General features: G+C 39.9%; 1 protein-coding gene across 1 annotated transcript; it reads right to left on the bottom strand.

Moving 5' to 3' along the window:
- Positions 1-50: 50 nt before the first annotated feature.
- LOC125298496 (cytochrome P450 3A27-like) lies at positions 51-13,855 on the bottom strand. Its single transcript, XM_048249261.1, is given in 15 exon segments — positions 51-739; positions 2,659-2,821; positions 3,032-3,135; positions 3,137-3,259; positions 4,717-4,871; positions 4,949-4,954; positions 6,672-6,753; positions 7,159-7,286; positions 7,536-7,684; positions 8,027-8,115; positions 11,848-11,961; positions 12,094-12,193; positions 13,125-13,177; positions 13,533-13,626; positions 13,746-13,855. Coding segments are annotated over 15 exon segments (1,539 nt in total). The 5' UTR covers positions 13,820-13,855; the 3' UTR covers positions 51-634.
- Positions 13,856-20,827: the final 6,972 nt, after the last annotated feature.

Below are 20,827 nucleotides of genomic sequence, written 5' to 3'. Positions count from 1 at the left end.
CAAAGACAGTAACAACAGACAAGCAGAAATAAGTAAACATACATAAAATCTGCTGGGGAAAATCAGTGTATTTCACACACACACAAAAAAAGCACAAGCACTAAACATCTCTTTCTTAGACAAGAAATCACAACAAGTGTTTTGTTGATGCCAAAATGAGGTTTGCCTGGTGTAGGTGGTGTAGTGGCAAGCCTAGGTATAACCCAGAAGAAGTTGTAAACCTGATAATAGAATAGCACAGGGGGCTTCAAACTCCAAACTAAGCAAAGCCAAAGGACTCTTCTATTAGGAGGTTTACCACTTCCTCTTGGTTAACTTACCCAGATCTGCCACTTAACCACCTACTTGTAATACACTGCAGGTAAGCTTGAGTTCTCAGCTTAGAACCATCAATCTCATAATGCTTTTAGCATGCAATAAACCCATATATGTTGGTAAGCAAAAGTTTTAGGCGCTGATGAAAAATGTAATTGATGTGCAGGTGCTTTCAAAAATAATGTCATGAGTAAGTGTTGCTCATCAAAGTTACTACAAAAAGTGCAGTAAACAACAAAAACAAATTGCATCAATGTTTTATGTATGTGTGGATAATATGGTGCATGATTGGCACCCCTGGTCCAGTGCATGTGGGCGCTCAGCCTCGGGGAGTCAGCTGTGCTCCAGCTGACCGAGGAAACAGCTGCAGTTTGATGGGTCTCTTGGGAGCCAAAAGGCCCATGTTGTCCAACTCTACTGGAATCTAGAGGGGAAGATTGGGAGGAATCATTTATTTGTTATTTTGATGATGCCCTCATTCACACGCCATCTAGAGACTCTATGCCCGCTGCTACAGGCTATGAACAGTGGTCTAGTTCAAAACTCCTCCGATTAATTTAATTTTGGTCTCAAACGAAAGTTTAAACTAGTTATCGTCCATGAATAGAAGATGAAATGATGATGTAGGTATGGAGGTTGTAAGTAACTTCAGGTGGAATTAGCACTGTATTTCCTTCAGGAAATGCTTTTCTAGTTATTATTGTAGGGCTATAGACTACCTCCTTTATTCCTTGAATGGAAATTCAGGTTATGCTGGTGTGTCTGTGTCTGTCAATATCAGGCGCAGTTTATTTTAGCAGATTATTCATTTAGAATTTGTAGCCTAGACTAAATCACTCCGTGCGTAAAAAGACGCTACTTGCAGTCCAATCAGCTTGACAGTACACAGCACCTAACATAATGACAATTTTTGTTAGACTTTTTTTTTAATTATTATTAGACTATCTTATATCGTAATATCCCACGTGAAAACGTGCATGAATAGTTGGCCTCTGGAATTTTCAAAATTGTCTCGGGAACCCAGCCCTAAAACCAGCTTTTTTGTTTTGTTTTGTTTTTTGTTTTGCACCCCACTTTCAAACTCGTTCCGGCGCCGCTGTCTACACAGGTTATGTATATCTTAATTGGGCCCGTCAATCAAATAACACAGTTAATGCTGTGATAATCATGTGTGATAATCATGCTTATCATGCTTTGTAATTGACATCTTTTTTTACAGCAAGATGCCTTAAAAATGTTTATGGTTATGTCAAAATCTATTTTAATCAAATGTATTTCCATAAAACCCACCAGAAGTCATAATTTAAAGAGTCATTATTTTTTAAATATTCTCGGGAGTTCGGCCCCTATCTTTCAGGAAGTCTGTGCACGCCACTACCAACTGTAATGGGTTCATCTCATCACAGCTTTATTAATTGGCTGACTCATTCTTAAATGCAGTCTGTATAAGTCCAATTTGATCTTTTAAACCATTCAGTCCTAAACATCACCTTTAAAACCATTCAGTCATAGACCTCACCTTTAAACCATTTAGTCATAGATCTCACTTTTAAACTATTCAGTCATAGACCTCTAAACCATTCAGCCTTTAACCCAACACACAATAGACTCTTCCCAAAGACAGTAACAACAGACAAGCAGAAATAAGTAAACATACATAAAATCTGCTGGGGAAAATCAGTGTATTTCACACACACACAAAAAAAAGCACAAGCACTAAACATCTCTTTCTTAGACAAGAAATCACAACAAGTGTTTTGTTGATGCCAAAATGAGGTTTGCCTGGTGTAGGTGGTGTAGTGGCAAGCCTAGGTATAACCCAGAAGAAGTTGTAAACCTGATAATAGAATAGCACAGGGGCTTCACAGCCTTGGGGAGTCAGTTGTGTTCCAGCTGACCGATGAGACAGTTGCAGCTTGATGGGTCTCTTGGGTCCCAAAAAGCCTGTGATGCCCAACTCCATTGGTATCTAACGGGGAAGATTGGGAGAAATCATTTATTTGTTATTTCAGATTGATGCCCTCATTCAGAGACCCGCCATGGAGAGACTCCATGCCCACTGCTACAGGCTATAAACCATTTTGTTGCTAATGCAAACAACGGCCAAGTTCAAAACTCCTTCAATTAATGTAATTATGGACCCAAACAAAAGTTTAAACCATGAATAGATGATGATAGGTTGTTTCAACTCCGGATCTTTCCTTTAAGTAACTTCAGGTGGAATTACCATTGGCAACACAAGATGTTCTGGGGACAAGGGAATGACCAGATGTCTGTACATGGTTAAGAAGACAGGTGTTTATCACTTTTGTGTGTGTACAGAGGCAGGTGTTCCTCTCTCACCTCGGTCTCGGCACAGGTGCTGATGGTGAATCTCTGCAGCAGCTCCACGATGGCCAACTTCATGCTGATGAGAGCGAAGCGCATCCCGATGCAGTTCCTGGGGCCGAGTCCGAACGGCATGTAGGTGTACTGGTCAATGCTCTCCTTGTTCTCCTTACTGAACCTGCATGAGGGAGAGACATGAGACAGTGGCAAAATACATGTGAAGAAAAAACAAATATTGGGAAAACATTTTCCAAAATGCAGGTTTTCCCCAGATACTGTTAAAAGTTTAAGTGAACTGAAAATATTAATTAAGAATTCTATTACCCTCTATAATCTCTTTTTAGACAAGTCAATTCAATAATTGAGCTCTCTCTCTCCTCTCTCTCACCTCTCTGGGTTGAAGGTCTCGGGGTCGGTCCAGATTTCCGGGTCTCTGTGAAGAGCATAGGTGGGCACCATGACAATGGCACCCTTAGGGATGATGACACCGCCAGACGTCCACGGTCTTCTTGCAGACTCTATCAATTCGAGGAACAGGTGGGTACAGACGCAACGACTCATTTATCACACAGTCCAGATACTCCATCTGCATCAGGGCTTCATACTGGACTTCAGCCTGGACAGAGAAGGGAGAAGTTCTCACAATCCGACCAAAACGTTTGTCATATTCCACACACAAACACATACACACACACACACACACACACACACAAATACACACACACAAATACTATGTAACCAGGGCTAAACCCCAGAACACAAAGTGTCAGCAGTTTGTAGGAGGATAGAGACCTGCAGACTGTTGTGGAAGCTCCCAGGCAACTTTATTATAGCAATGTTTCGACCCGTGAGGGTCTTCTTCAGACTTCAGGCTCTTCAAACAAGTGTGCACAAGCAACAGTAAAAGAAAGCACAGGTAGGCTTATCTGATCATCAGCTGGTTCAACAATTGGAAGATTGAACCACCTTGCTAACCCAATTCCCATCTGACACACATCTAAACTACATACAAACCAATTGACACACATTTAGATAGAAAACTAGGTCCTACCCACAAACATAGTCCCAACAGAAAACAACATATCAAAAACACATACAATCACCCCCCACAGACATATAAACAAACAAACAAAAGCAGACAGAAAACAAGACAAAAAAAAAAAATTATTTCAATAGAGGAAAAAGGATGACGTTCAGGTCAGACAGAACTATAAAAAAGGCTTAAAGGTCAAAGTCTAAGTTAAGAACCCTAGGTGATAATGTGTTAAGAATAAAAATGTAATATGCTTCTCTTTTTAAAAGAATGTTATTGATATCACCTCCCCTCCTGGGAGCTTTGACATGTTCAGTGCCAAAGTGGGTTATGACTGAATGTGTTGAAATGTAAAGCTTTTGATCATTAGTGCGAATACTGCTCCTGTGCTCTGAAATTCTTGTTTTTAAACACCATGTGTTTTTTCCTATATATGCTAAGCCACAAGGACACTTGAGCATATAAATAACATTTCTGGTGGTTCAAGAAATAGTGCCTTTTCTGTCAATTTATTTTGCCAGAATGTGGATGGGTGAAAAAATTACTAAAATGTCTACTGTTTTTTTTATTTAGGTGGTCCGTGATTTTTTTTTAAGTGGTTCTTGGTCTGAAAAAGAAAGAAACACTGTTATACACTGACCATTTTCTCACCCATTAATTTCTAATAGCCAGTCATTTTTGACTGGGAATACATATGGGTGTTCTAAAGTTAAATAAAACACTTAAATTGTTATGAAAATGATCAAATTTTGTTTTGTGTGTTTGTGTGCAAGATGCCCTGTGTTGAAGAAGCCCTATGCAGGTCTGGTTATTCCTTCGCTGTTTTATTACGGACCTGTGATACCCACCCCGCATACACAGGTAATTGTAATTAGTTGTGATCCTGACCTGACCACAACTACATCAACTGAAATGCAAAATAACCCCTATTAAGCCTAGTAACCTGTTTTCAATCAATTACAAATGATTCCACCATTGTGAAATATTTTAAAATGGTATAGAAATATAATATCTCCCAGGCCCATAAACAGAAAGGTGACCTTGTCTGGGAAGACTTCATCAATCTCATCGTGGAGCTTCTTCAGGGTATCTGGGTTTGTGGCCAGATTGTAGAACAGGAAATTCATAGTGGAACTGCTGGTCTCGTAGCCGGCAAAGATAAAGATCATTGCTTGAGACAGAATCTCGTGATCAAAGATAAAGATCATATAGCTTTCATACACAGAGACAGAATCTGATAAAAAAGCATAGAAGGGAAATAGTCATCACCTGTCAGTCCTAGATGAAAGACATTTTGCCAAACGAACGGCCAATCAGCGTTGGTTTTGAGGCGGGTTTAGCTGTGACGTAACGGACAACATGACAGCATCCACAGATGAGATGAGCGTAGCTATCGCGTAAGTTTTATCCAAATTAGAAAGTATTCCTGGGGAAGCTGTAAAGCTATTAGTCTCAGCCATGCAGCTGGGAGGAATGAATGACACAGACATCCTCCACGGCCGATTCCAGTCCGTAATGGAGGAATATACTTTCTTCAGAAGTGTAGGGCCTACCGTAAAAACTTGGTGGGGATTGTCATTGATGAGGTTCATGTCACATACAAATGGTAAGTTTAAAAAACGTTAACGTTAGTTACGTTACCTACTGTAACTTAATTGTATGTGTAGCCTGGGCCAGTAATAGTTTGCTGTTTTCCCTGTCTCTCCCGTTCTGCACAGCTAGTCTCGTGATTTTTTCTCTCTCTCTCTCTCTCAACATATGCTCTACGTCATTAAGTACTTAATTCCCTTTCCACGTATCACCTGAGTGTATTTTCCCAGCACCTAAACGTGTGTTGTTCAGTGTGCGCCAGACCACCTGTGTTAGAAAGACCTGGCCTAATCTTAGTCTTCCTATTGGCCCACGCTGAGGTTCCCCAGTCCCTACCCTTGTCCATATGGTTCCCTTTCTTTTCTTTCATTTTTTTTTTTTATCTGGTGACTAACCAACTGCCTTGTGAACCTATTTATTAATAAAGATTATATTTTTATACTTTCACCAACTGTGACGACAACATTTATTAGAGTTCCCCTTGCTCAGATAAACTATACCTTTCAAGGGGTGGCGTAGTCAGCTTGCCCTGTAGGGGCGCTACAATTGTTAAACGAAGGTATTAGAAGAACACTTCAACACTTCATCTGATTGGTTGATTTGGCCCGTCAATAACCAACATAGGTGGTGATAGACAGATGGTTTATCCAATCAGCTAACCAGTATTTTCGACCCTTCCCAAAAGTTCTCCAATGGAAAGTTCCCAGATGGACATGCAGAGCAAATGCGAAGCATCCATCTGGCGGAGTCAGGTTACCTTTTATTTCATAGATAAGATAAGACTGACAGCCTTTTTATTTATTTATTTGCTTGATAGGGACAACGCTCTTTAATTGACAGACAGGATGCTGTAAATAAGTGCTAAGTTTCATCCGTTGTCCATCGCCAGTTCAGATTTTTGCAAGTTACACATTTTAGACCTGTTCAAAAGTTGTTGAAAGTAAATTAACAGTAAGCACTTGGATAATAGAGATTAAAAATGTCTCTAGTCAGAGAACGGAGTATTTTTTTTTTTTTTTTTTCTACATTTAGGGGAATGCCTTTGGACAAACTGTATTCTCTTAAAGAGCATCTCAAACCTGGAATACAATACCAAGTGCAATACTTGAACCGTCAACCCTTACCTCATTTATCGACCACCTAAAAACATGGTTACTGGAAAATCAAAACTGCTGTCATAACTCTGTGTGATTAGTACATTGTTTGTTTGTTTGTTTGTTTATACATTGATTGTTTGTTTGTTGTTATTGTTAATGTTGTTTTGATGTACTGAAACTATTATTATTTATTAGGGACCATCAACCTGCCCAAAGGACTAAAGATGGAAATTAGCCACTGGCTATAATGTTACATATTTACATGTTTATAAATATGTGCTGTCTATGTGCTGACATGTCAGAAATACCTTTGTGAGCACCATCTCCGGCTCCATTTTCTTTCTGAGGAGCCTGGGAGTCCACCATCAGTTGTAAGAAGTCCACTCGATTCTGCAAACATGAGAAGATATGCAGGTTCAATGGTGAACTTTACCTTCAGGAAAATGGACTATAGAGCAGGAATGTGGATGAGTACAATAATGATGGGAGACTTGGTTTTCCCCAGTGGAGGTGGGTTACTATGGAGATGGGCCACCAGGGAATCCACATGGAATCGGCAGGGAGTATGACTCTCTGACAGTGGAAAGGGACTGTGTGAAATCTGTAGTATGTATGTAAGTATAGTATGTAACTGGCTTATTGTTATTGCTGTTATGGAGAGACTATTAGTATTCTTCTTATTATTGACTTTTTAAAAGCATGTTGGCACACACACACACGCACACACACACACACACACCCTAGTAATCCATGAGCTACAGCTACACAGACTACCAGGATCCATTCTTTACTGACCTGGTGAGAGTTGGCTTCCCTCTGAGACTTAATGGTCTGCAGTGCAGCAAAGAAGAAGTCCATCACAGACGCGGGAAAGAGGGCAAAGTTCATTTTCTCTAAGATGGGCGCCATGAAGGGGAAGAAAGCTGAAGGTAGTTTGAAGCAGAGAGACAGAGACGGGGCAAAATGAAGTCTACATGAAGCAAATTGGTTGGTAGGCTATGTCTTAAAAGTCCTGAAGCACTAACTAACTAGCTTGTGTTTATATAATTTTATCTTGTACAAACTCACTTAACGGTCATATTTTTATTCACAGTTATGTTGAACTCCAACTCACACTCTCGCATCCATCTATATGCTACTGACACATTACTGTTTGTGTGGCTATACAGTACCAATAATCAGGAAGAGTGGGTTAAGCAGGTCAAACTTCAACATTTTCTTGATGTTGGTGACAAAGGGGTTTTTGGGGTTGTTGAGGGAGTCGATGTCCACGCTGAAAGCAGTGCTGGTCACCACGTCCATGCTGTAAGCGCCAAAGTACCTGGAAACAGAAGAGGCTTTGCTCTCATACTCTTCTCTCTCCTCCATCTCCTATTTGTCTTTCTCTATGTGTTTCTATCATTTTCTCCATGTCTCACCAGTCCTTCTTCCCTAGAACTATATATTATATAGATAGACAAGATTATGCAGTGGTGGTGGTGTATCATTAGATATAAAATGTACCCCTCCAAGTACATATTGGTATATTTTTCTGCTACAAACTACTGTATTTCATAAATAATGTGAGGGCAGAACAGAATCTTAGCCTGATAATTATCTGGAAAATTTTGTTTTGTATTCTGGGACTCTGTTTTCCACCCTGATAGTTCAAAAAAGTGCTCACTCTTTAGTGTCTGATGGTCTGCCCAGGTCTGCATCCTTCTTCATGCTGTTCACCAGGTTGTGTGAGTGGGTCTTCATGATCCCAAACATCTGATGCAGGAAAACAGATGTATGTATATGTATACGTGTATGTATTTATTCACCCTCAGATATAATGTACCACTGTTCATTGTACAATACTAGTGCAGTGCCCGTTCAAACATGCTATTCCTGTAGCCCAATTACATGCCTGCAGGTAGGCCTGCTTTGAAAACAGAATAGGGAAAAACATAATTCCAGGTAAGCATTCAATAATGAATAGGCCTACAGATAATAATTTATTATACAGCTCTTCACAATGCTAGTAGAACGCTCCATTGACTTGAATGGGATTTCCCAAAGTTCTAGCAGTAAATAAATTCATGTAATTACCGCTGCAAACTAATTACCGCTGTCAATGGCAACGGGTTTTGTGCTTCTGATACGTCTTTCATATCACATATTCATAGGACTGGAACTTCATTCAAACGTGAAAGCAGACGGTTGATCAGCTGTGTTCTAAAGAATGTTTGATTCAAGTTCAGCAGCGTGTGTTGTTGCGAACTATTTGTTTCTCAGCAAATAATAATAATAATAATAATACATTTTATTTAGAGCGCCTTTCATGTCACCCAAGGTCACTTCACAAATAAACAAAAACAAAAAGGTTGTAAAATTATAGTCATCTCAAAAAAATAAATTAAAAGTAAAAGTAAAAGTAAAAATAAAAAAGTAAAGTCAGTCAGTCAGTCAGTCAGTCAGTCCATAAGCCATCTTGAAGAGATATGTTTTAAGTGTGCTTTTAAAGTCAGTAATTGAGTCACAATGTCTCATGTAGTCTGGCAGTGAATTCCACAGCTTGGGGGCTATGTAGCTGAAAGCCCTCTCTCCCTGGGTGCTGAGGTTCACATTAGGGACATGCAGTAGGCCTGCTGAGGAGGATCTCAGTGAGCGGGCAGGAGTGTAGACTTCTAGGAGGTCAGTGAGGTAGGTGGGGGTATAATTGTGTAGGGCCTTGTATGCCAGGAGTAGGACTTTGAAATGTATTCTGTAGGCAACTGGAAGCCAGTGCAGTTGCATCAGTAATGGTGTTACATGACTAGTGGATTTGGAGCCTATAATAATCCTTGCTGCAGAATTCTGAATTAGTTGGAGCCGATGGAGTAGCTTGTTATGGATTCCGGACAAGATGGAATTACAGTAGTCAAGGCGCCAATGTCACATAATGCATTTACAAGGACTTCTGCACTCTGCTGGGTGAGCTGGGCGGCCCGTGCAATGTTCCTTAGATGGAAAAAAGCACTTCGAGACATACTGTTTATGTGCGCACTAAATGAAAGTGTGTTGTCCAGTATGACACCAAGGCTCTTGACCTGGTTGGAGCAAGGGATGGTGCTGCCATCTATACAAAGGGTGAAAGGTTCCATCTTAGCAAGAGCTGATTTGGAGCCAACCACTAAGAGCTCAGTCTTACTGCTATTCAGCTTCAGGTAGTTTTGTGTCATCCATAAGTTTATGTCATGCAGGCAGGCAGTAATTGCAGCTGGAGGAAGAGTGGCAGTAGGTTTTGTAGATAAGTAGAGCTGGGTGTCGTCAGCATAGCAGTGAAATTGAACACCATGTTGCCTGAGGATAGTGCCAAGTGGGAGGAGGTAGATAATAAACAACAGAGGGCCCAACACAGACCCCTGGGGTACCCCTCTTGTCCTAACACTGCTCTCAGACTTGCAACTCTGTATTTGTACAAACTGTGTCCTTCCAGAGAGATAGGAGGTGAACGCTGCCCTGCACTCCGATATTGGCTAAACGTTCCAGGAGAAGATGGTGGGAGATGGTGTCAAAGGCTGCACTGAGATCAAGGAGAATCAGAATGGAAATAAGTCCATCATCAGCTGCACAGAGGAGGTCATTAGTAATCTTAATCATGGCCGTTTCAGTACTGTGCATAGGACGAAATCCAGACTGGAATGGCTCGAAGAGGTCATTGTCCTTCAGGTGATCCTGGAGTTGAGTTGCCACTATCTTCTCAAGAACTTTTGGAGAGAGGCAAGTTGGAAATAGGCCTGTAATTGTTGAAGTTGTCAGAATCCAATCCAAGTTTTTTCAGTGTTGGTCTGACAATAGCAGTTTTAAAGGATGGTGGTACAGTGCCAGAGAGAAGAGAGGTGTGAAATATTGATGTAATCATCGGAGCAATAGATGGCAGGCAGCTCTTAACCAGGCTTGTTGGAAGAGGGTCCAGCTGACAGGTGGAGAAATTGCACTTTTTGATGAGGCCACAGATGGTACTTTCAGCAGGGAGACTGAATTCACGGAGTTCATTGATGGAAGGTGAGCCCAGAGTGCTCAGTGAGTATGATTGTTTCAACTGAGTAATGGAACATTCTAATTGTTGGTGGATTGCCTCAATTTTGGTATTGAAAAAGTTCAGGAAGGCGGAGCAGCGTTCATCAGAGAGTTCCTGGTGGGTGATGTTATCAGGTGGCTTAAGGAGACCATTAACAGTAGAAAAGAGAGCCCTGGTGTTTCCTTGTCCTTCACTGATTATCTTTGCATAGTATGATGTTTTTGCAACACAGAGTGCGCTTTTATACTGATGCAAATGCCACGATGAACGGTAACAAATAGGCTAGGTTATGTAGGCTAAAGTCATATCGTGGGGAGTTTATTATTTCGTTTTGGCAAGTAGCCGTATAAACGGGATAATGTATAGAACGCCGGGCATTACTGTGAAAATAAGTCCCTTCAGGGCGGAACAAGACCCCTCCTCTGCGCGTCGGGGTCCGGTTCGCCCTGTCGGGACTTATTTTCCCAGTAATGACCAGCGTTCTATAGCCTACATTATCCCTTACATAATACATGTGAAGTGAGCAGAATTTAAGCATGGCTACATGTGACATTTTTTACAAATCAAAATGAATCCTAACAGCTGTTTTGAGTCAAGGCTATATTTTTAACCTATTGAATAACTTGATGATAGAGAAAACAAACCATTTTGTGGATTGATGCATCATATGAAATTTACAACGGTGTGACTCAAAAACAGTCTCTGGTGGCCTATAAGTGACATCACACTCTGTCTGCCACTCGTTGCTTGTCGCTGGTTATGCTTTGCATGTGTGGCATTCTGAGACGTTCTTTAAAGGGGCACCAGGCAATGTTTTCGTGTTAATTAATCATCTTCGTAAGTCGGTATATGGTTAAATGACTCATTACGGGGCGAATGAAGGCTCTCTCGTCCGCCCCTATTGCCTGTAGGAAGAATATCCCACTTGCAAGTTCGGTGTATTAGAAAAATGGATGAGATTATGCAGAATTGTTTTTCTCTCTCACTTAGACAGCACATCAGTTACATAAATATTTTTAGTATAGTATAGTATTAGTATATATACTTTTTTGATCCCGTGAGGGAAATTTGGTCTCTGCATTTAACCCAATCGGTAAATTAGTGAAACACAAACCGCACACAGTGAACACACAGTGAGGTGAAGCACACACTAATCCCGGCGCAGTGAGCTGCCTGCTTCAACAGCGGCGCTCGGGGAGCAGTGAGGGGTTAGGTGCCTTGCTCAAGGGCACTTCAGCCGCAGCCCACTGGTCGGGGCTCGAACCGGCAACCCTCCGGTTACAAGTCCAGAGTTCTAACCAGTGGGCCACGGCTGCCCACATAAAGGTCATAAAGGTGTACAAAGGTGTACAAAGTTATCAGATGACAAGATTTCCCCCATCATTCTATCGCTGTCCAAGGTGCACAGGAGGACTCTGTGTGTGTGTGTGTGTCTCTGATAAGAAGGAGATACACACCTCCTTCAGACGGCCACTGGTGAAAGATGGAGACAGTACACTACGGATCCTTCTCCAGTCTTCATCCTCGGCTATGAACACAGAGTCATACAGCTGTCCATTGAGGCCGACATTCTGTAACAAAGCACACTCAGATTTAGACCCACTTTATTCAATACTTGCATTAAAACTAAAATGTCCTTTGTTTACTTATTTTATTAAGTGCATAAGATATTGTGTGCATGTGAGTTGTGTTTTCAGCTGTACCCGTCTGTTGGTGAAATATGAGTAGCACTCCTTGACCAGGACAGTTTTGATCAACTCTGTGTCCATGATGGAGAGAATAACCTGCCGACCCTCAAAAATTCTAGAGAAACTTTCAAAATTATATTTAATACACCTACACATTGATTACACTTATTATTGTATTGTATGTACTGTATTACTGAGTTATTATGCATTGTCTCTATTCCTACCCCCTGGTTTACAAAAAGAGAATTTATAAAGTTTACAAAGTAAGCATTTCACTGTGCACAGCAATGCATAGCTTTTGGAGCTATTACTGTGTTGTAATGTTAGAAATGGAAAAACATAACAAAAGTAGGCCACAGACCATGGTCATTTTGTTCAAAATCATGAACTGAAGACATGATTACAAGGTGACCTGAACATGACCTTCCTTTAATTTGTCTTTAATTTGTCAATTTCTCTCTCCTTTCTTTGCCATGGTGACCAGCTAAAATAATGAAAGTTTCATATGCTTGCTAACAACAGGTCCATATGATCATGAAACAATCTTCTTAGGGCCCCATAAAGGCGTTGGCTCACTCCGTACTAATCTAATGCACATTTCAAATAAAAGCTGACTGTAACGGCAGGTCCACATTGTCATGACCTGACCTGATCTGGTTTGTTTTACTAAAGTCTAGTGTAGTCTACTTGTAACGTTGTCAGAGTGAACCTGAGATGAACTTCCTTGAACTTTGAACTTCCTAAACCCATATGAACGTTAATACGATAAGACAAGGGCAGGTGTAACTGTGCTCAACAACTCTTCCACTGGCCATTCATTTCTAGTTGGGTCAGTCTTCAAATTAATGCCCGCTGTTTATTTTGCACATTGGTTAACTAGATTGATGTCAGGTGAAAGAAAAACACCAGTGGATCAAACTACTTGACACATTTGAATTACTATACAGTATGTCGGTTCATAAGTTATAACTTAAAATACTTTTACATTCGTACAAAACATTTGAGACAGCTGGATGTGTCTTGTGTATGATTAATGAGTTTCTTACCCCCACATCTTGCCATACTTCTGAAAACATTCCATGTCAAAATTGTGGATTCCCTAAAGTAAGAGAAAGCCCTGGTGAACAAATGTGCATCTCTCTCTCTCTCTCTCTCTTGTTTTAGCCAGTCAAGGCCTACGGATCCCCTAAAGGGACATATTGTTTCAGCCAGTGAAGGCCTACAGAGCCCCTAAAGAGACATGTTGTTTTAGCCAGCCAAGTCAGAGCCTCTCTCTATATATTTCTCACGCACACTAGACATTTAAAAAGAAAATTCCATTTTTTTTTTTTTTTCAGTTAGCCCCCATAGGGGTTTCATAAAATCCCACACTGCCTTTTTCACTTCACTTTCACAGTAGGTCTGCATCTAACCAGAGTGGTCACATTTAGGGTCAATACAGAAACCAAACCAACCTTTCTGTATTTGAGCATATTTCCGAAAAACAGCACTGGCTTTGGACCAGGGACCCCCAACTTCTTGAAGATTCCATAAGGCCAGTATCCATACCTATGACAAAAACACATCACCACTTCTTTCCCAGTCTTTATAATCTTGGATAGCTTTTATAGGGTTGCATTTCTATGATCAAAACAATGTTCCGTGGACTTAAGAATAGTTCAACCTACACCAACAACAGTCCCAGGAACAGCAGGAGCAGCATCCATGTCTGTGTTGATAAAAAGGACAGGTAGCTCAACATCTTCGAAGCATTCAAGAGCAGGTTTTCTGAGACTGTGTGAGTGTCACTGGTTTGTGGAATATCACCCTCAGAGCTGTACGATACCTGCCTACACTTGTAAATCATTACCCTGCCTATGAATGTGACAACATCCTTTTAAGGGATTGAAAACACCACCTTTTGAACTTTCAGCCAGGTTGTGAAGCTGTCAAACCTGTTTTGATCAGCTTGGTTCATTTTAAACTTGAATTGAAGAAATTAGACTTGATCAATCTCTGGTTGAGCAAAAGCCGTCACTCTAATGACGATCAATGGATTGAGAGCACAGTGTGAAATTATATAACAGCCCGACATTCCTTCTCTAGCTAGGCTACACACTGCCAATGAGTCAGCAGATGTTGATCAATGACACTCAGCATAGACCCAGTGTGGAGCCAAGCATGCACATACCAGAACAGACGCACACACACACTCTCTGTCTCTCTCTCAAACACACACACACACACACACTTAATTTCTATATTAAAATAGAATATAACTTTTTTTCATAGTTTGGCTGGTCCTGTCAGGTGCGACTTAAAATATATCTAATTTAACATGTTTTAAAAATGTTAATTCCTGCTGACTGACATGAATCTCTGCATGAACCAAGGTAACATTACTGTCTACAGCCATGAGAGGGCGCTCTAGGCTTGTGACGTGAAAAACAGGATTTTTTAAATTTATTTTAAAGTGAAAAAAACTTTTATTTAAAGTGCTGTCGCGCGTGTTTGAGCTCCGAGTCGCCTCTTCTTGGAGGAAGAGCGCATGTTTGAATCTGCAAGCACGTTCACTAATGAACATTTCTTGACGAAGCTGGCCTATCTTAGCGATACATTTGAGTTAAATGTCCAGTTACAAGGCAAAGACAAGCAGGGGAGACCGGGGCTGGTTGGAACACTTTTCACTCTCGGTTATATTTCTCCGTCTTACAATGCGTTGAAATGGTCAAATTGAGATTAACTGAAAGCTTGGGATCTCAGCTACAAAATGTATACATTCAATGTCAACAAATGATCCCTTGTTTTGAGTTATTTATTATTAAAGTGGTGTTGTGCACGTGTGCCAACCTGCCCCATGCACGGGGTTGGTTGGCACATGTAGTCGGGGTTGGTTGGAACTAGGGTTGCCAACCGTTCCGTAAAATACGGAATCGTCCCGTATTTGCAAGGAAAAAGATGTGTTCCGTATTGAACTGATACGGAACGCATTTTGTTCCGTATTATTGAGAATCAACTTGTGTTAAACTATGAACGAAAAATACACGATTTGTATGAAATAAAGGGAAACTTTGCTGCTGTCATTTATCCCTCTCAGTTTGTCTGTCATCACTATCCCAACAGAGAATGCACTTTTCGTTTGAGCCACTGCGAGTCACGTATATTACGCTGATAGCGTAGTGTGAGATGACATGTCTTGTCATGAGTTTTACAGTGCATCTTTGCAAGATAAACAAATAGGCTAGCCTACTTGCTGCAGAGTAGCCAAAAAAAGCCAGAAATAAAATAAGGCTTCACCAAATTCAGAGCTTCTGGAGCTGCTTGTGATGTTCAATATATTTTTTTCTATGACAGCATATCCGCCAGTTCAGTTTTCAGAGTTATCTCGTTTGAGTATAATAGGCTACAAACAGTTATTTCTTTATCAAGTGTTTTTGCATCAAAATGATTCTTGTTTTGCACCAGATAGAAAATGGGTAGGCTAGTGGCTATAGAATGTAGTATATTATGTGCGCATTTTAGTAAATAATAGCTCACAATTTTGTAAAATGATGCACTATTTAGTACAATAATACATACATAATTTCAATACCCCCACACACACACACACACACACACACTAACTGCAGTGGATGCCGGTGTACTGAAGTGTATTATCGAAACACCCCCCCCCTCCCCAACCCCCGTTCCTTATTTTCATATCAGAAAGTTGGCAACCCTAGTTGGAACACCTATGTTATAGTCCTTTGCAGTACTCCTTTTGGTTTTGTTTGAAGTGCTCATCTATATCACTGCCAGTAGGGCTTTGCTGATGTCTTTCCTGTGTGTTTTTCTTCAGTAGGGCCCACCGTCAAGATCAATTTGCTCCCTACCGATTTTTTTTTACTTCAAATGTTTAAATTTGTCTGAAAATGTCTGAAATGCTTCCAAATGTAAAACTATGTTCAGTAATTACAATAACAATGTTAAAATAAAGATTGATGATGTTTTTATGCATAAAATACAAAGTTTATAGATTTGTCACAAAATAGCCATAGGGAATGTGCCAACCAACCCCAAAATCAGTCCCCTAGCAATCAATTATAATCAATCTTTTTTTTATATCCCTAACTATTACCCTTCTAGGATGTATTTAGTGGGAGGTGCATATTCTAAGTTTTGACACTACAAAATTAAAAAGTTGTTCTCACCTAAAGGGTTAATGACCTGGAGACCAGTTACATACGTGAGTTTACTCTACTCAATAAGGCCGTCAATTTAGTGTTGGAATTTTGTTGCAGCTCCCTCTAGTAGCCTGGATATTAACAGTGTTTCAACCTGCCCCTGTTCCAACCAGCCCCGGTCTCCCCGCACCTACCTCACCTAGCAAATAAGATTACTGCATTCACCAAAACAACTTGAGTATGGGACAGGCGCCTCGATCGCGACAGTATTATGCCTTTGAGATTTCTGAGCGAAATCGCTGAAACGTCTGATTGGGAGGCACTCTTGTGATCCCATGTATTAAACCAGTGTTTTGCAACCACTGTGCCGGGGCACACTAGTGTGCCTTGAGAGATCATCAGGTGTGCTGCAGAAAAATACCCAAATGTCACTCACTGGTCCAGAAAAGCAACTGTTGCATCAAATAATTTATAACCACATGCTCTCATTGATTCTATGATTGCACTATTTGTGGTATGCAGGCATTGTACAATGGGGGCCCCATATCCAGTATTCACAGAATCACCACATATCCAGTTCATAACAACAATTAAATTAGATATAGTCACCTACAAATGAAACAGAGGGCACTTGTTTTATTGAGCAGGTCTTGCATAGAAGCCATAATCTGTGTATTATTTGAAATTGTATATGGCTATTTTTTCTTCACACAGGATTTTAGTGTGCCGTGGGACATTTTAAGTGTCAAAAGTGTGCCGTGGCACAAAAAAGGTTTAAAAAAAAAACAAAAAACACTGTATTAAACAGTAGCCCTACATCACATCCCTCCAAAGTTTATTTCAAAAATATTTCCCAACCAGCAGTGCTCAGTATGACTGGATTATGGATCCATTTAATGCAGCATGTTGGTATTTCATTGAATATATTGTACAATGCTGTAAAATGGCCTATGCTTCCTAATATGTTGCTGGAAAACAGAAATATGTGTGTTATGTATTTATTTATTATTATATCTGCAGCACCAGCTGATTTTAACTCTGTTGAAGAGGATATATGTAGAACTTGTCATTATTTCAATAAATTTGACAATTTTAAGCTTGACCTACCACTTTCTTAGAGCGATGAGGGACAGGTGGGGCTTGAGAATGCCCCCTTGATCAAAGTAGGGAATGAAAGAAAAGGTTTGAGAACCACTGATTTAGCCTATTGAGCTTCCCATGCACTTCCCATGTTCAACAGCCAACCGCTAGCATTTCACTAATCGCTAGCATCTAGCTAACAAATTACACAGCAAAGGACAACGGCAGTTCAAATGAGGGTAAGCAAACAAACAGGGTTTTTCCGCAGCACTTTGCAGCTAAGGCAGCCGCCTTAACTACGTTGTCAAAAAAAAAAATATCCGCCGTGTTACTCTAGGCCTACTGTTTTCTCCCTTTCATTCCAAACCGTGACCAACACCAGTCTCCCTTCTCAGTTTGATTTGGGATTTATTTTACTTTTGGACTGTTTGGTTATATTGCTAAATGTTGGGAATGTTAGGCACTGAAATCTGGGGGGTATTTGATGATTTACTATCAAGTTTAATGAAAGAGTGTCAGGATTTCCACCCGCTGTGTTTATAGTGAGTCATTGAACATGTGCTGCTGTAGCTAATGGAAACCTTATTGCATAGCCAAGTAGGCCTACAGTAGCATTAATTAAGTTCTATTTTTTAATTATGCATGATTTAGCCTACTTTTTTATAAGGCTAAATTCGTAGGCTGGAATGCCTCGTGGCAACAATTGTGTTTAAATGTAGTAGCCTAGCCCAAGCGACTGGTAGCTTGAGAGCAACGTGGAGACCCATTAGGACAACGATTTTAAAATGACCAAGATATTGCAAAAAAACAACCGCTGGGATCATTTTTGACCCCACTTATGCATCCCTTGTTTGTATACAATTTTCCATTCAATACAGCACAAAACACAATTAAAAATATCAAACCAGAACTAGAAAAGCATTTCCTGAAGGAAATACAGTGCATGAAAATGCAAAAATATGATGTAAAATATCATACAGAGTAAAAACAAACTATATTGGTTGCTAAGTAGATGAGGTTTAATATAGTTGGAATGACTGAACAGTTAAATAGGTGGATACCTTAAATGGTTAAATTATTTAGGTAGATAGTTGACGATAACTGACAGTTGGAATGGCTCTAATGTTTGCAAATATGAGAATAATATAAATATGAATTTGCAAAGATAATAATGCTAACCAAGTTACTATGCTAATTAGCATGTTAACAATGTTAAAATGTTAACTATGCCAACCATGTGACTTAGCTAACCTAGCTAATGTTTTTTAGTAGTTATGCTAACTAGCATGTTAACTATGCTAACCATGTGACTTAGCCATCTTAGCTAATCATTTTTAACAGTTATGCTAACTAGCATGCTAACATGCTAGCGTGCTAACTATGCTAACCATATTACTTAGCTAACCTAGCTAATCATTTTTAACAGTTATGCTAACTAGCATTCTAACATGCTAACTATGCTAACATATGACTTAGCTAACTTAGCTAATCATTTTTGGTAGTTATGCTAACTATGCTGCTAACTAGCATGCTAACAATGTTACTTAGCTAACTTAGCTAATACTTTTTAACAGTTTTGCTAAAAATGTTAGCGATGCTAACATGCTAACCATGCTAACTAGCTACAGTGGGTAGGAGTCATAGTTGATGACAAGTAACAGTTACAATGGCTGTTCAGTTCAGTAGTTTAAAGGGTTAAATTGTTTAACAGTGAAATATTGTAGTGAGGACTTTTATTTTGAAACAGTTTTTTGGCAGAGGAAGCAGTTGAACAGGATGTGTAGTCTTAATAGGGCCAGTTTGTATGCTTAAAGCCTGAGACTGGCAGTTGATCCAGGTGGCCGGAACACCTGCCATAGGATTCTAATTGCTTAACGGCTCAATTGTGATGTCATCAGCCAATGTTAAGTCTATGGGGAAATTTTGAGTAGTTTTTAATTAATAGTTTAAAAAGTATAAAAGTTACAAAGATGAAAAATACATTGCCCGGGTGTCCTAAGTAAGATCTACGTGACAAAGTTTGAGTGAAGTTTCTACGTTAAAGGTGCCATGTGTAATGTCCGCCAAAAAATCAATTCATACTCCACATTCCATAAAAAATGGGGGCAGTATACCTCCAGAAAGTAAGATGGTCTACCCTAGAGTAACAACCGGGAAACGTGTCTTGCAGTTTGGCTGGCGGTTATGTTGCCCGCATACTGCCTCCCATGGCCGAAACTGGTATTATGACACCTGTCGGGCTGTGGCTAGTAATTTTGCATGCTAATTCAGGTTGATATATCTGCAGCACTATAACCTTGTCATTTTTTTTAATGACATAATCGCCCTTATTTCTTCTCATTCTTTTGATGTGTGTAGCTCATTTTTTGGATATTTTTACCTCAATTCTTACACATGGCACCTTTAAGCGGTTGAAGCTGCATTAATTGCGTTAGAAGAAGAAGAAGCCTAGGAAGAACAGTACAGTGCATTTTCATGCACTGTAATTATAGCTGCACTTTACCGATATTGAGGATTAAAAACATTACACTCCGGATGACATCTCAACATCTTATCTGAAACCATTATCTGCTACCAGACGAAAGAAGACATATCCCTGACTAACTTGCTTGAGAAGACAGCTGGACGAAGATCCCGGCCAAATAATCACTTGTAAGCTAACTTACAATAACAACGTCTAAAACAAAATACATTTCATACAGAAAAGCTGCCTGTCTAAAAAAGCGTATTACTGTCACAGGTGCTACTAGTGAAGGGAATCGTCTAATTTTAGGAACGGTTCATATAGATTTTTGCACCTGGTGATCTTCATTTTCAGTGCCAAAATTCAAGATGGCGGACAATATATGCAGAAAAATAATATAAAAGCTTAAAGTGGTCAACTTTTTGATAAATATACACCTAATAAGGTAGACAAGTGAGATATAGACTATTTTCAAAAGATGTATTGCATCATTTGTCAAGAAATTTGGAGAAAAAAATGGAAAAATGTCCTCCTGACTAGTAGGCCTATATAATCGTGTGATGCGTCCGATCAGCGGCATCTGGTGGTTGAATGTCATCTCGCTATCTAACATCGTTCGCCAAAAATTCTAATTCAAAATTGTAAATCTTACACAAAAGTATAAAATAATCTGAAATTCATTCACTCTACCTGTATAGATAAAGACAGACTTGCAGAACAGGCTGCAGGGCAACAGGCTGACAGCCTGCATGAAAGCATAAATGGTCCGCACTTGTTAAAGAGTGCAATTATCAAAGGGCCCTTGAATTGTTCTTTTTAAAACCAAGGAGGATGCCTGTCAGCTCTGCCATAAGCAGTGACTGTGATCACCTTTGCACATTTTGAAAATGTTGTTTTGCACTTTCTTTTGCACTTCAGTGTTGTATAGTTTGTATACTGTTTGTTAAAATTGCACACATTAAAGGAGAATTGCGGTGTGATTTTGACCTAAAGTGTGTTGAAACATGATACTGAGTGTGAACGTATGTCTCATAGCTTACCTCGGCTTGTGCCCTGCACTCAG

The sequence above is a fragment of the Alosa alosa genome, chromosome 7, assembly GCF_017589495.1.
Source record: "Alosa alosa isolate M-15738 ecotype Scorff River chromosome 7, AALO_Geno_1.1, whole genome shotgun sequence".
NCBI lineage: Eukaryota > Metazoa > Chordata > Actinopteri > Clupeiformes > Clupeidae > Alosa > Alosa alosa.
This window is presented reverse-complemented; position numbering and strand designations above follow the sequence as displayed.